The sequence below is a fragment of the Monomorium pharaonis genome, chromosome 11 (assembly GCF_013373865.1).
Source record: "Monomorium pharaonis isolate MP-MQ-018 chromosome 11, ASM1337386v2, whole genome shotgun sequence".
NCBI classification, from domain to species: domain Eukaryota; kingdom Metazoa; phylum Arthropoda; class Insecta; order Hymenoptera; family Formicidae; genus Monomorium; species Monomorium pharaonis.
The window spans coordinates 3489013-3509250 of record NC_050477.1 but is presented as its reverse complement, the minus strand read 5'-3'; the positions used below and the strand labels follow the sequence as shown (position 1 = coordinate 3509250).

General features: G+C 34.0%; 4 protein-coding genes and 1 long non-coding RNA gene across 11 annotated transcripts; 2 read left to right on the top strand and 3 right to left on the bottom strand.

Annotated features, from left to right (window-relative positions):
• Positions 1–412: 412 nt before the first annotated feature.
• LOC105828210 (NADH dehydrogenase [ubiquinone] 1 alpha subcomplex assembly factor 3) lies at positions 413–2941 on the bottom strand. The gene is made up of 3 exons (XM_012666442.3): positions 2062–2941; positions 1619–1730; positions 413–1260 (listed from the first exon to the last, which is right to left on the bottom strand). Exons 1-3 carry the CDS (start codon positions 2115–2117, stop codon positions 817–819), a joined length of 612 nt encoding a protein of 203 aa, XP_012521896.1. The 5' UTR covers positions 2118–2941; the 3' UTR covers positions 413–816.
• LOC105828209 lies at positions 2520–6573 on the top strand. Of its 4 annotated transcripts, none has more exons than XR_001138393.3 (6): positions 2520–2658; positions 3198–3925; positions 3994–4116; positions 4185–4349; positions 4427–4728; positions 5168–5305. XR_001138393.3 is itself a non-coding variant. In XM_012666440.3 (6 exons), exons 1-6 carry the CDS (start codon positions 2619–2621, stop codon positions 5444–5446), a joined length of 1500 nt encoding a protein of 499 aa, XP_012521894.2. In that variant the 5' UTR covers positions 2520–2618; the 3' UTR covers positions 5447–6573. The 4 variants fall into 4 exon arrangements, 2 of the variants coding, with proteins under 2 accessions (XP_012521894.2, XP_012521895.2); XR_001138394.3 differs by having other exon boundaries at positions 4427–4722; positions 5168–5300; XM_012666440.3 differs by having other exon boundaries at positions 4427–4591; positions 5168–6573.
• Positions 6574–7237: 664 nt separating this feature from the next.
• On the bottom strand, positions 7238–12106 carry LOC105829138 (interferon-related developmental regulator 1). The gene is made up of 6 exons (XM_012667800.3): positions 11885–12106; positions 9150–9622; positions 8695–8948; positions 8382–8625; positions 8044–8259; positions 7238–7976 (listed from the first exon to the last, which is right to left on the bottom strand). Exons 1-6 carry the CDS (start codon positions 11916–11918, stop codon positions 7890–7892), a joined length of 1308 nt encoding a protein of 435 aa, XP_012523254.1. The 5' UTR covers positions 11919–12106; the 3' UTR covers positions 7238–7889.
• LOC105829140 lies at positions 10526–13886 on the top strand. Of its 4 annotated transcripts, XR_001138469.3 has the most exons (3): positions 10556–11120; positions 11344–11648; positions 13748–13886. It is a non-coding gene; the product is annotated as an uncharacterized LOC105829140 (long non-coding RNA). The 4 variants fall into 4 exon arrangements; XR_004965081.1 differs by lacking the exon at positions 11344–11648 and having other exon boundaries at positions 10526–11120; positions 13748–13884; XR_004965080.1 differs by lacking the exon at positions 10556–11120 and having other exon boundaries at positions 11284–11648.
• LOC105829139 (27 kDa hemolymph protein) lies at positions 12619–20021 on the bottom strand. The gene is made up of 4 exons (XM_012667801.3): positions 19539–20021; positions 14608–15087; positions 14176–14344; positions 12619–14001 (listed from the first exon to the last, which is right to left on the bottom strand). The coding sequence occupies exons 1-4, from the start codon at positions 19576–19578 to the stop codon at positions 13734–13736; spliced, it is 957 nt and encodes a 318-aa protein (XP_012523255.1). The 5' UTR covers positions 19579–20021; the 3' UTR covers positions 12619–13733.
• Between the last annotated feature and the right edge of the window lie 217 nt (positions 20022–20238).

The window sequence follows — 20238 nt, the reverse complement described above, 5'->3', positions numbered from 1 at the left end:
AAATTTGAGAAACGAGTGAAAAATAGAGTATTATTTTTCCTGATTTTACTTGAATAGGTTTTTGAAACGTCTCGTTAACAAAATATCAAATGTCATGATGATGATTCGCACCTATCTTGATCTTCGAATTTTGGCAACACTCTTGATATCTTGAAGGCTAACTACTATTTCGAACCGCGCCATTATGTAAACTCGTTTCATTATGCGGCGATTGATCTCTCATAATTAATTTATCGACGTATGTTCATTCACTATTTACTTATTATGACTCATATTTGTTGTCTCAGATGAATTCTTATCGTTTGATACTTTGAGATTTAACGTAACATGTGACTCTATGGGGTTTTCATCTAGGTCGAAGTTCTCCGGTCTCGTAGCTAATAAAAGATTAGGAGAAGGGATGAAAATAACGATTGAGATACTCTTTTATGTAAAATGAAATACATCTGGTCTAGAATGTTTCTACATAATGACAGACACGACACTAGAGAGAAAAATTTATAATAAATCCATTTTTTATATGAATAAAATTTTATGTAGTTTTACTTTGTTTAAGTCATTTAATCTATTTTTTCTGATAAAGAAAAAAATCAACGCTGGTTACTTTTTTTTAAATTTAACATTTTAGTTTAAACTACTATCACACTGAAGCGAAACCACTAGAGCAAATCAAAGATATGATTGTAATGTTATATAATTTACACAAGAAAATTATTTTATTATACAATACAATATCTTCTGAATTGTATATATATATATGTGTGTGTGTGTGTGTGTGTGTGTGTGTGTGTGTGTGTGTGTGTACATGTTTAGATTCTATGATTTTGTTGTATTTTTCGTTTTTTCTCTGTTCATTTTGGTGCCTACAGTGCTATCAGAGTCAGTTATTTGTTCTACAGGTTCACCCTGTTGTAATTTTGGTACTAGTTTAGGTGCTTTTTGCGGTATCAATGCCGCAACAACGTATCTGCCTTCCTCATTGACAAAGTTGAACACCGTGCACGCGTTGCGCACGGAAACTATCTCTGTAGTAATACCGAGCTTCTGCACGCATTTTCGAAGATTTTTAATATAGGAGAATTCGTATTTATCGTCCAATCCGATGACCAAGAGATCAGGCTTTGGCTCGAGAACAGTGAATAATGAGAGCGATGCTTCATTTATGTGCCTGCTGGATTTAATATTCCAGCAGATAGCATTTCTGGGAAAGAGAACCGTTGGTCCTAACACTTTCATGCCAGTATTCAATGTGAACCCAATCTGAAAAATAAGAAAATCATAATCTGGAGTTAATATACCTTTATCTAAATATAAAATGTTGATATGAATAACTGGTTATTATATTTATCTAGTTAATACTGTGTAAAAATGATTCGACAATTTTATTCCACAAATTTTTTCTTTTTAAAAAACTAGGAGCACTGTATTTATAACATTTACATACTTGTTTCTATAATAAATAATAAATAATTATACAAATACTTTCTAGAAATGTTAAAGTATATGTAAGAATCATTGACAAATTCTTTTATACTTATTAAATTAATAAAGACTAATTCAGAAATATCATGATCCATACATGTGTGTAGAATGTAAAAGTATGAAAAAACAAAGTTACCTCGTCGCAACGAGTCACTAAGAGTCGAGAACCAATCTCCTTGCTGATGAACGTTACAGTGGTTTTACCAGGGCCTTCATATCCTTTAGTTTTATGTGTAATGTGTAATTTTCTGCAAAAACCGAAGATGTATCTGATATTTAAAAGCAAAATTAAAATAGTGAAGAAAATAATAAAATTTTTTTATACAATCCCAAACAGAAAAATGATTGTATCTTCCTTCAATGTATTGGTACGTAAATCAATTTTGATCGTAGTTTTCTACTTTTAAAAATTTTAATTAAAAATCATGAAAAATAACAATCACCAAAAAATTCTAGTAAAACCAGTAACTTCAAATATACGCGACACTTGCAAATATACGATCGTCAGCAAAACATTTTTTGATTTTATTTCTTTCATAACCAATGGTCGGACACCGGTTTCACGCGTGTGTCACGCACCTGCAATTTCGCAACGTTTGTCTCAATAGACACAACTTGCCGATCACATTCGTCATATTATGCCGGGGCGATTCTACCGCGACGTGAAGTGTGGATCCAGATCTTGGTATCACTTTTAAATGTAAGCGTGACGCTGTGATACACCATTCAACAAAAATTCGTTATAGGTTAAAACATGCATTCCGAGTGTCTCTCGCGCTCTCTCTCTCTCTTTCTCTCTCCCGTTGGCATTGTGGCGCGAGGGAAACTTTGGGAATTGATTTTCAAGTGCGTTTTTGCCGATGTACGAGCGATTCAACGAAACGAGAGAATGTTTATTGGACAAGCCTCCTCTCGTAAATGTTTCCGTAAAAATTCCATGGGAGTAACGAGAAACGAGATTCGTCCGGGTGGGTGATTTAAAATCGCATCATGGCGATACGCGGTCGGCCGTGGTGCCCGCCCCTTCCCGTTTTTTTCTGTATATTTTTAGCAATATCGCGTATAAATACTCCGTCGCGAAGATACGTTATTTCAATGTAAAGTTATTTCACCGATAAGCAGCGATCAGATCGAAAATGAGCAAGGGTTGTTGGAAATTCGACGAGGAGGACAAAGGTGAGCGCACGAGGTTGTCTCTCTTTCTCACTCTCTCTCTTTCTCTTCGAAAAAAATTTCATGAGAACAATCGATTTTCCGCCTCGCAATTTCACGGCCTGAAAAAGCCGGACGGTCCCCGATTCTGACCACGCGAATTTATGTGTTTCATGTATGAGATCGCGATTGTTCGGTCCAATCTTCTTTCATACTGATTAAAGAGCCGCTCAATCACATGCCCGTGCTGTCACGCGCAAACGTATGACTTCTGCATAGTTTGGCATATTTTTTTCTCGATAAAACACTGAAGTACGTACCTATATACATGTAATATTATGTAGAGGATGCCGGCGTATGAAGTAACTTGGCGAGGGGAAGAATCGTCGAAAACCCTTGAGATTAATTTGTAATTGAAATCGATGTTAATACCGTCTAAAAATAATTTGCATTCAAGGTGGACATGTAAAAATAGGACGCCGACACAAAGAGAAAAAGTGCACTTAGTACTACTGATAGAAGTTAAATTTTTATAAGAAATAAAATGAATCTTATCTGTCAAGCCTTGTATATAGATTTGGAAGAAGACACGGAGGAGGATAAGCTGTGCAAGGAATACAGTTCCTGGGATCAGATACCCGATATTCTGCTGGAGGAGATATTCTCATATCTGACCATCCGCGAACGTTACTATGCATCTCTGGTGTGCCGATCGTGGTACCGTGCATTCAAATTCCAGAATGTGTGGTCCACGTTCACTCTGGAGGATACCACCCTTACACGGGGCAAGTTCAACTACTACAGTGGCTGGCAGTATGTTCTGGATCACATAAGAACATCCACTTGCTTGAACAAAGTTGGGAGGAACTTCCGCACGCTTGTATTCGAGCCCATGTTGAATTTCTATAATCTCTACGAGTTCATGAACATGATATCATGGTACGCTGAACGGCAGGGTTCGGATAATACGTCAGTGGCCGGCGTGGGCACTTACATTCGCAGGCTCAAGTTTACCTTTCCCTGCAACATGGCGAACAGGGATGATCCCGATCGAATCAGAGTCTTTGGCACAGGTGGCAAACTGCTGGAGGCTCTCAAAAGACTTATGAGAAATCTGCAGAATCTTAGATGTCTGGAGCTGATAGATCTGATGCTCGAGAGCAATGAAGCGTTACATTTGATGGATGACATTTGTACAAATTGCACTCAGACCTTGTCAAAATTGATATTGATAAATACCACGCGTTATAATTGTCCGTTGTTACATGTAGGAGTATTCCTTAACTTGAACGTAAGTACATCAGGTACGTCATATTCGATCGATGACTTTTAATATTTTATAAAAAATTAAAATTTCAGGTCTTGGTTATTAGTCCTCAAAATTTGCACGAGGATATAATAGAACTAATAGGTTACACGAAATTAAGGCATCTTCATATTCTGCAAAATCGGTACAGTCTAAAGGATACTACCATAAGATTGGTAATTATAATTTCTATTCTAATATATGACCTTACATTGATAAATGTTTATTTTGCTTTTCATTTTAGCCAAAGAGATCGTCTTGGGTCAAAATGAGAGTAAACAATCCCTATTTAAAAGTACATTTTGAGATAGAAAGTCATAAAGCTACGGATATCCTTTTGCCTATCGATTTATTGGAACATAGCGCTATACCATGTCATAGTATAGTATTGGATAATCCAAATACACAAGTTAGTGAGATAATAATGTGCACTTTTATCGAAGGAATAAAAGTACAGAAATTTTTCTTTACATTGATGTTTTGTAGATTTCGCCGTCCATGATACTTACTCATGGAACGTTTTTCGACTCAACGATACAGGTGTATGCTTTCAAGGGAGTAACAAGATACTATCTACACAGGAGCTTCACTAAGAGACTGGACGAGGCATTGGTGCAATTCTGCGGGATGTGCCCAAGCCTACACACACTGGTAGCATTTTGTATTTGAATCCAAAAGCTTGTGATAGCTTTCCTAAAATACTGATGTTAACAACGCGACTTTACGACGTGACGGCATGCGTTCATACCTTTACACATTATGAAAGTCTTTTTTGCTATTGTGTGAGTGTAAGTTCCTCCTAACTAATAGGCTTACTTATCTTGATATTGCGCGTGCTAAATATTCAAACTGTCAAATATTCGATTCCCAATTCTTTTTGTTTATGTGTATAATATTCCAAAACATAGAAATGCTCTTCTTTCTATATTTAGATGCTTGATCTTAATGCTGTATTAAATATATGAATTATTTGTCGAATAACTCGAACAAACAAAGTCCTTAATTTGTGTTTAGATACAATTATATATATAATTTTAAGATAAATGTTACATATAATTAACTAGTTCCTGAACGCCTAATATATGACAATAACCTATTACTTAAAAATTTCAATTTTAATTAAAATTTTAATTAAGACGCTGCTACTCATTAACCGTTAACATCGATTTACGTCGAGTATCAATTTATGTTATAGTAGCAAATAAACCTTTTCAACTTCTTCCACAGATGATCCGAGATAAAATATCGACCGCTACGATTTTAGAGATTGTCTCTACTGCGAAATGTTTACGCTGTTTGTATGTGCGACGAAATGTAGTCCTGAAAAGATGTGATAAAGCCTGGTCGAAAATTCTGGATAGATCACCGGAGTACTACCAATGGATCAAGGTAAATAGTCGTAGTTACGAAAACACGGAGAAGGAAGTGTCCAGAATATTGGGCTATCGATGGCACATGTTGTCTGACAAAGAATTTAAGGCACAAGTGATCAATTTGCATATATAAGCTGTTTTTATGGAACGTGTGTGTGTGTGTGTGTGTGTGTGTGTGTGTGTGTGTGTGTGTGTGTGTGTGTGCGCGCGCGCGCTTTCCAGCAACGACACGGTGCGACACAGAGTATCTTCTATCTTTGTTGTTTACTGGAATTGAAAGAAGAATGATACTCTGTGTTGCACCATGTCGTTGCTGGAAAGCATCTTGTGTGTGCGCGTGCGTGCGTGCGTACAGTAAAAGCATAAAATCATTAGTTTTATGCATTTATTAGTAAAATTATATAATATATATCAAAATTATTTGTTTTTATTCTTTAAATTTTTATTCTTAAATCGTTAATTTTTGTTATTCTTAAATTTTTTAATAATTATATATAATTACTAATAAAAGTATATAATTAGTAAATTTTGTTTTTACTGTAACATAAGCAAATAAGAACTCGCATATATTTTTTAATTTTTTGAAATATTTTATATAATTATGTGTTAATTTATTATATTTATATGTATGAAACGAGGCTGTAGATTGATTGTCATGACTGTACGCTTTAATATTAGTGATAAGTCCTGTAATTACGTATAACGTTACATTAAATAAAAAGTCATTAATTTGACAAAAAAATTCAATTTTCTCAATTCAAATATTTATATATTTAATTTAAAATATATATAATACTTAGATTTCAATTCAAGTATTTATGTATTTAATTATAAACAGTGTTGGGTAGTATCTCTATACATGTATCTAGATACATGTATAGAGATACATTTTGTGTATCTGAACCTGTATCTGAGATACATTTGAATTAGAGTATTTGTATCTATATCTAGATACAAAACACAGTAGCTGAACTGCTTTTCAGATACATTTTCAAATACATTTTTACGTACTTTTTGTCTTTATTGGGAAAAAAATGTTTTTTTAAGGTCATTTTTGATTTGCTATTACTGTCGATAGCGTCATTTAGATTTGCGCAAATAGTACTTATGTATGAAATAACTTTGCTATCTAGTCTATAGAATCATTAGATTTTGTGCATATTACATACATTATTAATATTATTATTATTATTACAATAAAATATAATTTAAAGACGAGAAACGCAAGTTTACTCAACAACTCAACAAACAAATAAAAAATTCGGAAAAGACAGTAAGAGTTCAGCGACAGGTATTTATGCGCAACACAAAAATGTAATTATTTATTTTATAATGCGCTTTTTGTGTTGCGCACAAACATTTAAATTTTTCAAATTTTTTTATTTGAATAATTTAAGAGTATCTGATACGTATCTGAGATACTTTTAAAGTATCTAAGTATCTGTATCTATATACATTTTGATTTGTGTATTTGTATCTGTATCTAGATACATTTTTTATAAGTATCTGTATTTGTATCGAGATACATTTTAAAAGTATCTTACCCAACATTGATTATAAAATACATACATGGAACTGAAGCAATTTAATCAAAATGAAAAATTTTTGTCAAATTAATAACTTTTGTCAGTATATTTTTACGTACCATTGTAATCATGATTGAAAAACCTGTTATCGCGGGTATGTCGAAAGAGATTGAAATGTACTTAATTTAAAAAGATTGTTATTATATGATTTTCTGATTGTGTAATGTTTTAATGGAAGTGACTGTGATCGACGTTTTTAATCGCTGAAGATAAAGATTATTAGGTATTATTCAATGGACTGTTCTTCTATAGAGATAGATGTATAATAATAATAATAATAATAATAATAATAATAATAATAATAATAATAATAAAACAGTTTTATATTGACGTTTACATTATCTTTACATAATCTATATTTTAGTTCATTTGAATACATCGTTACAACTTACACGTAATTATGTACAATGCAGTAAATATTTCATATATCTTGTACATATCTAGTTACTGTTATATACGAGATAAGTTTACATGTTACAATCAATTTTTAAACCTGACATAATTTAATCTATAGCAATTAAAATTTACAAATCATTATTATTATTTACACTTTACTGTTAAAATTAACATGCACAATATATATCCAAGGAAAAAACAATGAGAAAAATCAATATTTAAGTTGATAAAACATTTAATACATGTACTAAAATAATATAATTTATATGAGATGCAATTGTTACCAGCATATACAATTGTATATACATGCAAACGTTATTAAATATAACTTTATTAAATATCACTAAATAAATATAGCGATAAATAACAGTTAAAACGGCGAGATGAATCATATATTCACATCAGAAATTTACACATGGAAAAAAGGATATACATCATTACGTGGAATATCTGTACAATTTCGACTCGCGAATTATTGTGAAAACATTAATTTACGCTATTAAAAGTTATAGTTACAATAAATTAAAGAAAAAATTTAAATATACTTGCATTACACTAAAATGAGACAATCAGCATAGGGGAGTAGAAGTGTGATTACGGTGCTATAGCTGCAGATCGTTTGTCGCGATTCTTGTTGCGTTGAATGGTACGTGCCTTGAACGCGGCCGCGTTCATCAATGTCTACAGGTTGCAAAAAGAAAACGTTTAATCTTGTTGATTACGAACAATCGCTTTTATGAATACTTACTCTCTCTAATTTACTTGTTTTGATCGTGATCGGTGGAGGTAGAACTTTGTTGCCGAGGTGAAAGATCTCGCGCAGAAGTAGATTTTCAGCAAGATGGATATTGATGCCGGGACCTAATAGTCGGCAGCAGGCGTTGTATTGAGTTCTCGCGCACCATCCTTCTAAGTATAAAATTTCCTGGCCAAATTTCACATGCATCTCTGGAACGATGTCTTCCTAAAAGTGAAACGAAACATCTAGCATTTCTATTGTATCTTGACATCGGCTTGCAACAAAGAAATCACGTTTTTAAAACGGATAAACGTTTCGTTCGAGTAAATAATGCGATATTAACTTACCTCAATATAACGCAGAATATCTCTAAAATTAGCACGTTGCTGTTTGCGATCTTTCTTAGCACGATACTTGTTTGAGTCCGTGGCGAGTTCCTTAAGAATTTCCACTAGGTCGAGCGCGTAATTCTGCTCGTAGTCGCAGGAGAAATCACGACCGAGTTCAAATATCACTGCCAGTGCCTCGCCAGCTGACAGGCGTACATCGAGATGTGGCGATTCCAGCAATTCGCGCAATCGATTGAGTGAACTACAAGAGAACATTTTTCGTGTTTATTGTTGTTTAACGACAACACGTTCCCGATGTGCGACAACTTACGGCATGTAACTGTTTGTTCTGCCGCTTGCGAGTAAATTATAGATATCTGCGGAAGTCATAACTGTTAGAAGCAAGGTCCAGGATGAAATAGCTGCCACATGTAGTGCCGCTACGTCCGCGGATATGTTTGCAATCGCGCCGTTTCCTTTCAAATAAGAACCCGAAAAGATAGATGACAGTAACTGTGCAATTTCTATGGTGTCTGTCGCATCATTGCCCGATAAGAATTGATTCATGGCCAATGCCCAGCAACACTGGAATCATTTTATCAATATAAAAATTCTGGCATTAATATAAGCGAGATACAAAATACGATAAAATGTGTAGTATACAGCGATTAAAAAAACGGATTAGATATTTTACTAAGAAATTTTTTATCGTTTTTTACTACATGGCTGAACTTTAACCTTGTTTTTTATACTTTACATGTGGTAATCGTACAATTAATTTGTTACCTCAGCACGAGCGTGAACAGAAGCTGTATTGTCGTTAGCAATAAGAGTAAGAGTTGATTTTAGATCTCTGTAGACCATCTCGGCGCTCTCAAAGGCGCCCAATTGGACGCACAGCAAGGTGCTCAATCTGGCCGCCGTCGACTGCTCGTCGCCTCGTCCCTTCTTCAAGCCACGCTCCACAGCATCCGTAATAGTCATTTTTCTGTCTTCCACGAAATCGGGTATGTATTTGATAGCAAAAATTTTTTCTATGCCATTGAAGCAGACGGTACGGCCTTTCGCGCTCTTCTGCGTCAGACCGTCGATCGCCTCCTTCAGCTTCTCCTCGAACACCTCCTGCTGCGCGAGCTCATCTACCTCGTTGTCATTCGCGTCCTCTAGCACGCTACGATTGTCAGATTGGCCGCTAATATCACTGCACGCATCATTGTTGACGGAATCCTCATCAGATGTAAACTCAGCTCTTTTTCCACCTATCAGCAGAATACAAAACATGGTTCAAGCATATGTCTATATAATGTTTTACATATAGATTTCTATGTATGTATGTATGCGTGTTTGTGGCCATGTAGATGCACACATATATTCATATTTTTCTATTTTTAAATTACTTATGAGTTATCGGGTGTAAATTATAATTAATAAAAGCTAAACATACAAAGCTAATTCATATATGCTCGACACTATACCATATGGAATTACAATACATTTGTTAATAAGTGACAACTGTCGATACAACGATAAGCAGTCCTTAATATTCTTGAATTATCAAAAAGAGTGAAGTGAAGGCTCAGAAATCGATTGGAAGTGCGTTCATAATAGCTTATTTCTGTTACAATAATAGATAAATATGCCAGAGATTTGAAGTTGGAACCTTATGTCATTCGAAAACTATGCAACTTTAATAGGTAAAGTTGAGGAAAATAATAATAGCCTCCTGAAAGCGAATGTCATATTACATAATGTGAAATCTACACAGCTCTACTTGTTTCATTAGCGCGTTTTCACATGTGTCCCGCACCAGACAATTAAAACGAGAAATCACATATACAACTGTATTAAAAATTGTAACAATTTATAGTAACAATTATGTTTAACTTAAAATATAAAATGTTTTTAGCTAATAATAACAATACGATGCATTTAACTAAAGTTAGAGGTTTATTTTATTTTACACACACCACACACACACACACACACACACACACACACACACACACACACACACACACACACACACACACAAAACACGCGCGCGCGCTTTGATACTATATAAATTCCATAAAATTAATAATATATAAATGTAGCGAATATGAAAATTAATTTTTGAATGTATGTAAAACATATATAATGTGCGTGCACGTGCCTTATATATATATAAATTTTTTTTTAAATAATTATTTCTATATTTATAAAAAAAAGAGTATATAAACATGCCATAGAAATAATTAAAATTATTCTATGGAAATTTAATAATTTTTAAGTTTCTGAATCGATAAGTTTGTAATTCCCGAATCCGTTTCGAATGCACACAACTTTTATCAATTGGAGGAAGATTATAGCTATCGCGCACCAAGAGATTCGTCGGCGGAGCAGTAAGAAAGTGTTCAAAAGTCACGATTCATTCCAAGAAATGCGCAATATGGAAAAAATAAAAATCTGCGGCTGAAATCGAGTCCTTGAGGAATGGAGGAAGGAGATAGCAAAGAGAAAACATGTCACTTTATAGAAGAATATTCGTCTGATCGATAACCGAATATCTGTCCGGATATGGATAGATAAGACTGCAATAAGTTAATAAATTTATTAGACAAGACGCGATAGACTATTTTGCTACCTATTACCGCGGATTGCTACCGATTGCGCAAATTCCCACTCGCGTACATAATCTAATTATGATCGAGGAAAGGTGTCGAGCGAACCATATGTGCGAATAAACCTGAAGCAAACGCCAAAAAAGAGAAAACAAAGGTATTTATTCCGAAATAAAAGCATCAAGACGGAAAAAAAAAATATATTTTTTATATCGTGCAATCATGTACGATATGTTCGCTTCGCCTAACTCCGCGTAATACTCCAATATTCGCTCCTAACAATAATCGTTATGAAAAATGTGCAAATGCATATTACGCACGATTCGTGTTTCTCACCGCGCTTTGCAGCTTTTTGTGCTATTTCTTATAATCTCTTACAGAAATTACTCTAACGACTTTAATCGGAGCTTTCGTGTGTCCTTATGGATATTACTGCCTTGCGACATGTCCACAAGGTGCATTCGTACGGCGCGTTATCTCGCTACGCGGGGCGTCGCATGTCGCGAGTTCCATGTGTCAGGGGCATGAGAGTCACATGGGAAGCATGTCCGCCGTGTCCGCCATGGTTTTCGGAGAAACTCGCTCGCGCCTTCGCGCGCCAAAAAGGACCGGCGAGAGGAGTATCCAGAAGCTGGAAAAGGCGTGACTAAGGTGTTAATCCAGACGAGACGTTGCGCCTCGTGACGTAAGTCGACGAAATAAATAAGACTTCCATTCCCGGAAACGTGAATCATCTGGGACAGACATACGGACGGACGGACAAAGGCGCGAATCGATAATTTAATAATGTCGAGCGCGCGTCACGTGCACCTCACCAGATCATACGGTTCATATCTCTTTTTTTTCACCTCAAATGACGAGGAGTCGAGCAAATAGGAGGAACGGAATAACGATCGTGTTTGGATGTAACGTCGTACTTACCGCACTTTCCTCTTCTGCCCCCTTTGCCTGGCATCGTTCCTCAGTTTGCTTATTGCACAATTGGTACTAGATAAAAGGTTCGATCAAGAGGGTAAATGTCTTGAACTAGTGTCTTTCTTTCGTATACTGAATACGCCACGTGAATTTTTCGTTGAGAGCAGACGAAAACTCATTAACATGTTGCGGAGTGTTCAGAACATACACGTCGAGACAGCCTATAGTGGGCTTTCTCAAGTGCACTGGTGTGGTCGTCTCTCTCCTCTCCCTAGTCTCCCTGGCCACCAGGCGAACGTGCTCGATTCGTTCGCGAGAACGATCGAAGACACCCGAATGCGACTTGCACGCTCGCACTCGAGCCAATCGGCTCCGTTACATCTGAAGCCCGCGCATAATCGCAAAGGATTTAATGTGCGCACGCATACACTCTGGTTTTGTTTGCGCAGGTGCATACCAGTGGCGCGGAATTTGCGTCAATTCCAATACCGAATCTCTAATCTTATTTGCAGTGTACGTAATTAAAATAAAAAACGCATATTAACAATATTAAAAATCGTCTTTCCATTTTTTCAAAGAATTAATAATTATATTTTGAAAAAAGAATGGAAAATTTTTCATAATCAGAAACATTAAAATGGTATGAATAAAAAGTAATATCTCGAATAGAAAAAATATCTTGAAGAGATGAAAAAATCACAAATTTTCTAATTTGTTCAATGTAAAAAGCTTGTGAAGGCTTGGTTGTAAAGAAGGTATTGAGTTTATTAAATACACTGTCTTAACAAAATTATTACAAACACACTTTGGTTCTTAAACTATGCATTAAGATACATTTGCCGTAACTTATATCGCATTCATATTTTTCTATTAATTGAATTGTCATAATATCTACGTGTTTGTATCTTATCAATAAAAATGTCATGTGAATTTGTTAATTCTAAACTGCTTTACTGCAAACAATACTGCTTCAGTCCTTGACCATACAAGATAGTAAAAGCTTTCTTTGAACTAACATCACAATTTATTAGTGTTTGTAAAATGTACAACTGAATTTTTTTCTTCCAAGAAGTTATTTTCTAAAAATTTCTTGATAATCACAATTAAAATCTGAATTTATCGAAACGAGGTTATCTACAAACTTATCTAGAAATTTTTGGAACATGTACAAAATGTACAAAAGGACATACTACTAAATATGTGTTTACAAAAACATGATACTATAAGTAATATGATTTATCAGATATTAAAATGTAATATTTTTTATTCTTTTATAAAAATTAATATTATCTCGTTTATTACACGTTTTACTCGCATATAATGTAGCAAGTAATAAAAGGTGCAATTGGAGATATATAAATATAATCATATAAATAAAAGTATTCTTACATTTAACAAACGTGGTCGTATAAAATATATAGCAATATATTTATATATTTTTCATATAATATTAATTTAAGTAGCCATTAAAAGAAAAGACTGTACTGTATCTGTTTTTGATAAATAGACCGCAATATCTAAATTCTTTAAACATTCTTGGATCTTCTATTTTTATTAATCAATAAAATAAAATAAAACTAGCATTTATAATAATTTGATTGTACATAATAATTTCTATACTACTTTCAAAATAAGAGAAAGTATGTCTATGCGAAAAAAAGTTAAATTATAATAAATGTCGTTTTGTTGAAGAATAGAAAGTACTTGTACAGTCGGAAAAAACGAAAATTAAAGGCATAACACTCTTTAGTTATAGTTATAAGTCCTCATTATATTAAGTTTTTACTCAACATATAAACTTTTTATATATCTATTCATAGTATCCTCACATATACCTTAAAGCTTTACAATGTGTTTATATTGTTACAGGAATAAAATTATTATAGCTTACTACGAGAGACAAAACAGTAGTTAGAATCGCTACGGTTGAAAGAGCACCTATGTGCGATCCACTGGATGGAGACTGTGTACCAGTAGCAGCAGCGCTTTCTGCGTTAAGTAAATTCTCGCATGGTGTCACTCTTTTGATGAAATTGAATATAGAATCCATTATATTCGCAGGCGTGGGATCCGAGCACTTTTCCAATTCCGCGACAACGCAAGTTTGGAGTCTGGTCATGTCCCTGTGTCATGAACAACGAATAAATATATAAGTCTGTCCATAAAGAAAGACGTAATAAAATATTAATTTTAAGCATTGAATTTTAAACCATTAAATGTACAAGATTTTGGATATAAAATTCAAATGTCAGGAAATTTGTGAAGGAATAAACTCGTAAACCTGACTTGTAGTTCACCTGCATTCTTTGGAACCAAAGTTCAGAGATGGTAGACTCTCCAATCCTACTAAACCGTTAGTACTGGGATCAGTTTTTGGAATGTAACCGCTAAATGTACGATTGGCACAATCTTGAAGCGCTTGTTGTTTCTCTTGAAAACACTCTGGTCCTCCAGCCGATATAAAAACTGCAAAGATAAGATAATTCGATGTAACATTAGCAATACTAATATCTCACAAATATTTGCCATAAACGTCTCTAAAAAGCGCTTCTACAAACATATCTCTGGGAAAGTTTTAAAAAATTTATTTGAAAAGTATAATTCTCTCTCTCTCTCTCTCTCTTTCTTTAAGACTTCAGAGATGCTTCTTACAGGTATCTTTTGAAATTTCTGGTATCTTTTGATATCTTATCGTTACATTGTAAATAAAACTATCAATTTGTACATACGGGCGATTCGATCTCCTTCCTTGTAGCAAATAAAATCGAGCAGCGAGTCGGTTATGTTCAGCACTATTTTCTTATTTTCCCTCTCCTTTGCGTCCAAACAGTGCTCCATCGTTTGCGTGAAATTGCTCACGCAAGCTCGTAGATTGGAGCGCTTGTTGCAATAGTTTTTGAAGACGATATCCAAATCGCCAGTTGGCTTGTATTTTTCCATCTCCGCCTGGAGTTCCGTAATGTTAACGAGCGACTGAATGCACTGCGTCATATCAACTTGAGCGCGTTGAGCATTGTCGAATGCATTTGGGCCGCCATTCTTTGTACACTTCTCTCTAAAAAGATTTTTCGCTTCCTCGATGGGCAATGCCGATGTGTTGACATTCTTTAATTCCGGAATGTCGCCTACCACGTTGCTGACCTGTTGCAGCACATCGTCGGCGGAAGGTAAATTTTCTTGTGAATGCGTACATCCAATAATACATATACCTGAAACAAAGAAATAATATAACATAAGTAGCAATTAATTTCAGAAATGTTAGAAATTAAAGAAAAATTTTTTTTCACTATTTATACTATTGTACGTTATCGCAAAAAGAAAAATGAATTAGTCATTATATTCTTGTATAGATCGCATTTTTCTGTTAAGATTACACAGCATTACGATGTTGATATTGAATACCTGACAATTTTTTTCATAATGGATTTTGAAATTGATTTATGCTTATAATCTCTTTAAAAAAATAATAAAAAAACCACAAATAAGTTACAACTAGTTTATCCAGTCTAATGCCGTAACAATATATCAATTTTATATCAGTCGCAAAAAGAATCAATACTGAGAATTGCAAAAATGCAAAAATTAACAATTATAATAGCTATATAATAATGTGCTATGTTTTTTCTGATATTATAGCTCGCAATGACCTTGCATTAAAACAATGTTTTGCTGTAGTTTCATCGTAATCCTCAGGCATGATTTATTTCGCAGATATTATCTATTATACAAAGGTACATACTTGTAAAAAAAATAAACTTTCAAGAAAACTTTTGTTCTTTATTTACTAATTTTAATGAGTAAATTTTGACTGAATTGTTAATAATGATTTTTGTGTGACTCTTCACGTAATATCCAGATTTAATTTTGCTAAGCTAAATATCACGGTGACATTAATTAAGATACAATTATGTAAATTATAATAAGCAGTCACACGAATTTTTAGTTAATTAGGTAACAAAGAACTTTATTAAATAAAGACCTGTAAGACGTAAATATTAAGCCATTATATTTTAAGTCATTATTTAGAAACCTCCATTAGAAATTTTCTAATAGAGAATCTATATGCACATTTACTGTCTTTAATTTTGATCCAATATAAAATTGATAACTATAATTACTTTTAATTTCTTTTTTTTTAAACAAGCAGCCATCACAGGTTTCTTCAAATTTTATATCCGAATCCTTTACGATTATTATTAGATTTTATCCTTTAAATTCTAAATTACTCTGAATTATTCTGATAAATAATGGCAAGGCTGCTCATAAAATCTGTTTAAAGCAAGCTTCCTTGTAAAGCTTCCTTAAAAAGCGTAATCTCCGGACTTTGTATCCGTATTATTCATCCTTCAACGAATTCTCATTTTATCTTTCTCCCTTGTTGCAATTATTAAAGAAAACGTTCTGGGATGGAATGCTACCGAACCACTTTAAATTTCTCTTTCAAATTTCCGACGAATATTCTGATCTGCATCAACAATACATCGAAGAAACCGCTGCTGTTTTTGTTTTATTGCTGTAACGTAAAGCATTCTAATATCACCACGATGAGTAATACGGTATTATCAACTATATCTGAAGAATAATGAGCAAAGTTTTGAAAGCCGACGAAGATGTCTAAACATGAGTCATCGCTGAAGTAAATAATTATTTTTGCTCGGTTGGTCTACAACAGTAACTAGATTTTCAACGTCCCTAATCGTCAGTATTCTAGAATGTGTTTCGATGTAATAGTGATGACAATTGGATGGATTGAGATATCGTTTTCGATTGACAAAACCTAGAGTTTTCCCTCGATTATTTTATTCCAAATTTATTCGCGTCAAAACTGTTCTGCCGTTTCAGGTGGTTTTTTCATTGACAAAAAATGCAAAGAGTATTATATAATTTCATCCATCGTCTCAGATAATTAGTTTATTATATATCTTTGAATATATTTCTGTTGAAGAAAAAAACGCGATTAGTATTAGATCATACATATCATGTCAACAAACGTCTTCTATTATTTTCTAGACGATCTAAACGTTTATGTTACATTTATGTGCATTACGCAATATCATTAATTTTTTGCAGGAATTATAAATGATGACAAATTATTTATATTTCTCACTGTTTCATATGCAATAGATATGTAACAAATTGTTAACACGTGCTAATAATTCTACAACGTACTCTATTCTCCTATTTGTGAACTGTTTTATCGAAATTGCGTGATAAAAGTTGATAAACTCACTCCGAAAGAGTCAAAAAGATATGTGAGAAGAAACAAGAAACACGTAAGAAGACACAAAAAGACAAGAAATTTCAACACACTAACTTTTTTTAAGTAAAGAGCACATTGTAGATTAGTCTTTACCCAGTACGTTTCGTACAATTTCTTGTTTCTTTTGCATATTCCTGTAGGAAAGCAAAGGCTTAATGATAAATAAATGTATTAATAAAATAATATTGGACATTGAGGTCAGGCTTCTCTTTTGCGCGCGTTGGCGCTTCGAGTGGAAGCTTTTTGTTGAACAAGAAATGACGAAGTTACATGATTTAGATGCCACACGCTTTAATGAACGATTTCAATGTGCTATCAAGAGAAATATCGCGAAAACATTAACGTGACATTTTTATCAACGATATTTTTAATTAATTTAAAAAAATCTTACAAATTATTTTGGAAAAAAAACATTCCGTTTGATGAATTTTTTCCCAGATTTTGCTCGTCACGCATCTAGTTTCAGAAATTCATCAAAATAATAATCAAAGATTTAAAATGTCAAATTATCCGGAGGATAATGCAGATTCTTCACATTTTTTTGCTTGACGAATGATAATTACTGCAGTCTGATTATTAATATAATTAGATGGATAGAGGATAATAAGAGAGATACTCAATGTTTGCTGATATAATGATAGGTTTGAGCATTTTAATGCGTAATCATGGGGGCAAAGTGCGTCGAACATTGTATTAAAAACTTGCCGATCAACGATCGAGCGTTATCGCGAATCAATGACGATCTGATAAAAGAGTAAAATCCAACAGTAATGATTGTGTGTAAACACACATACACACACGCACACACAATATTATTTATAATAAAAAATAGTAAAATTATCATAATAAATGTATTATTTAAATTTATCAATTTTATCAAATAATTTAACGAGTCGCACAAGTCCATTTAAATCTATTTATTCATTACGAATTGAGGAGTCAACATAAATAGATGTAAGTTTCGATAAGATTCATTCAGATATAAATTACCATTTATCCGTCAATAAATGCCATTATTTCGATGTCAGATTAGTTAATATAATCCATCTCTTTTGTTCTATATTTGAAATTATAAAAATTATATTCTTCTTATTCTAAAAAGATTAAATTACAACTGAATTAGTCAATCAATCTTGACAAAAGTGATTTAAATTATAACTCCAATTAAAATCAAGGTTAATAATTTCAGTGAACATAACATGAACTGAGCATAATAATATTAATCGTAATTACGAAGAAAGAAATGTAGTTGGTAGTCGACTGCGGATTACGTCATCACATACTCTGTGTGTGCGTGCGTGCGTGCGTGCGTGCGTGCGTGCGTGCGTGCGTGCGTGCGTGCATACGTGTGACCGACATATAATTAGTAATAAAAAGTTGTGATAACTATGGCCTGCCTCTAATTGTGAAGTGTCATCAGTATTTAAGATTTTTTTATGTTTCTCGATTCTTTAAAACAAATTGCTTCATACATTACGATATTTATCATTTAACCATACATTATGATTAAATAAAATATTTTTAAAAATAACTAAAAATAATATATAATTTAATATTTAAAAAATATTAGAATAATATTTAATAAAATATCAAACTTGTGTATTTTTGTTTATAATGAGAATTTAAATACTTCGCTCACTTTCGGAGTAAATCGTTTTCCCGCTTTTTATTGAACGTAAATTATAATAGATGAATTGTAATAGGCGATTTTTTAATTCATTGATCGCATTATACAGCTTTTACGAAGCAAAGTTACATTCGCGCATAATGCGATTGATTGATCGATCAATATTAAAATTCTTGATATCGCATAATAATAAATTTGCCATAATTTTCGAGTATTTCAAAATATTCTTTGTGCGAATGGTAACAATGTGTGGTATCTCTGTATTTTGTATGGTGAGAAAGCTTTAGAAATCTAATTGGACTTCCTCGTGTACTTTCATGATAATTTCTCCAGATGACGCTTATCATTGTTTCCAATAGATAGTCGTGACTTTCTCGGTTTACCGCTTCTATGTGCTAATCACATTTCAAGCGACTTTTCTGTACAAACAGATCTAAATAGATCTCAACTCTCGTTAAATTGTCCAAAAAAACCGTCGACAATCTAATTGAGCAATTTATAACATCCCGCTAGAGACGCGGAAATCTTACTCTGTAAATATTTTTCAAGATTATATAAGAGATAGTAATAATGTATTAGCAAAAAAAGGAAAAAAAATAGACATATAAGTCAACAGATCGAGCGATGAAGTCTGGGAAGAACGAACGTCTTATCTACCGATCACCGATTCTATAGTATATAGTTGATTGGGTTGTGTACTATTGCAGCCAAGTAATATTCGGAGTAAATTTACGAAACGGAAAAGTCGATTGACAAAGTCAGAGGGAACGTACCAAGAAGTAACGTTACGGCAGTGAACGTGGTGCAATTCATTTTGACTGGGGACGAGGAGGGGCGAGGGACCAGATCGAAGATATCACTGTCCGCGCGGTTGAACGGCTCGCAACGGAACGATCGCGCACTCCTCACGCGTCACAAGGTACGGCAATCGAGCACAATTGGGCACAATCGGGCAATACCCGTTCCCGCGGGCAACCACCAGTCCACTTAACTGTCACCGATCTTTTAGTGTGTCCTTTACTGCGGGCAGCCGAGACGCAGTGAAAATGCACTACAGCACTATTCCACGTTTAGCTGGCAACAATAGAAAGGAAGGGGTAGGATGCAGGGTGAGGGAAAGATAAACAGAGAAGGAGTGAATAAGAGAAAGAGAGAGACAGAAATTGACACGCGCAAGAGAACTATTCTATCCTATCTCGTCCGACGATTGCACCGCCACACTGCCATAGAATGACTGCACGCGCGTCGGCGCGTGCCTCAATTTTATAACTGCAGGCGCCATCTTGCTTCCCGCGCAACATACTTTCGCTGTTAATCGCGACGCGCGATGTCTCTTCCTTCGTAACTTGCGACAACTGTCGCAGGAATTTTTTGTAAGGTGAATCAAAGTACACGAACGAGTACGGGAAGGACAAAGTCTGGCTGATACTTGATGTTTGCGAGTTTTTTCGCATGTCGTTTTGTTGGCGAATT

What these genes read in the sequence shown, in the direction of transcription:
- LOC105829139 (XM_012667801.3), bottom strand. Translation starts at nt 19,578, where the DNA reads ATGAATTGCACCACGTTCACTGCCGTAACGTTACTTCTTG. An exon ending in TGCCGTAACGTTACTTCTTG is followed by an intron (nt 15,088 to 19,538) that starts GTACGTTCCCTC and finishes TCTTTGTTTCAG; the next exon opens with GTATATGTATTATTGGATGT. An exon ending in TTTGGTTCCAAAGAATGCAG is followed by an intron (nt 14,002 to 14,175) that starts GTGAACTACAAG and finishes TTCATGACACAG; the next exon opens with GGACATGACCAGACTCCAAA.
- LOC105828209 (XM_012666440.3), top strand. Translation starts at nt 2,619, where the DNA reads ATGAGCAAGGGTTGTTGGAAATTCGACGAGGAGGACAAAG. An exon ending in AGGATACTACCATAAGATTG is followed by an intron (nt 4,117 to 4,184) that starts GTAATTATAATT and finishes TTTTCATTTTAG; the next exon opens with CCAAAGAGATCGTCTTGGGT. An exon ending in GCCCAAGCCTACACACACTG is followed by an intron (nt 4,592 to 5,167) that starts GTAGCATTTTGT and finishes CTTCTTCCACAG; the next exon opens with ATGATCCGAGATAAAATATC.
- LOC105828210 (XM_012666442.3), bottom strand. Translation starts at nt 2,117, where the DNA reads ATGACGAATGTGATCGGCAAGTTGTGTCTATTGAGACAAACGTTGCGA. An exon ending in CAAACGTTGCGAAATTGCAG is followed by an intron (nt 1,731 to 2,061) that starts GTGCGTGACACA and finishes CGGTTTTTGCAG; the next exon opens with AAAATTACACATTACACATA. An exon ending in TAGTGACTCGTTGCGACGAG is followed by an intron (nt 1,261 to 1,618) that starts GTAACTTTGTTT and finishes CTTATTTTTCAG; the next exon opens with ATTGGGTTCACATTGAATAC.
- LOC105829138 (XM_012667800.3), bottom strand. Translation starts at nt 11,918, where the DNA reads ATGCCAGGCAAAGGGGGCAGAAGAGGAAAGTGCG. An exon ending in AGAACAAACAGTTACATGCC is followed by an intron (nt 8,626 to 8,694) that starts GTAAGTTGTCGC and finishes GTTCTCTTGTAG; the next exon opens with TTCACTCAATCGATTGCGCG. An exon ending in AAACAAGTAAATTAGAGAGA is followed by an intron (nt 7,977 to 8,043) that starts GTAAGTATTCAT and finishes TGCAACCTGTAG; the next exon opens with ACATTGATGAACGCGGCCGC.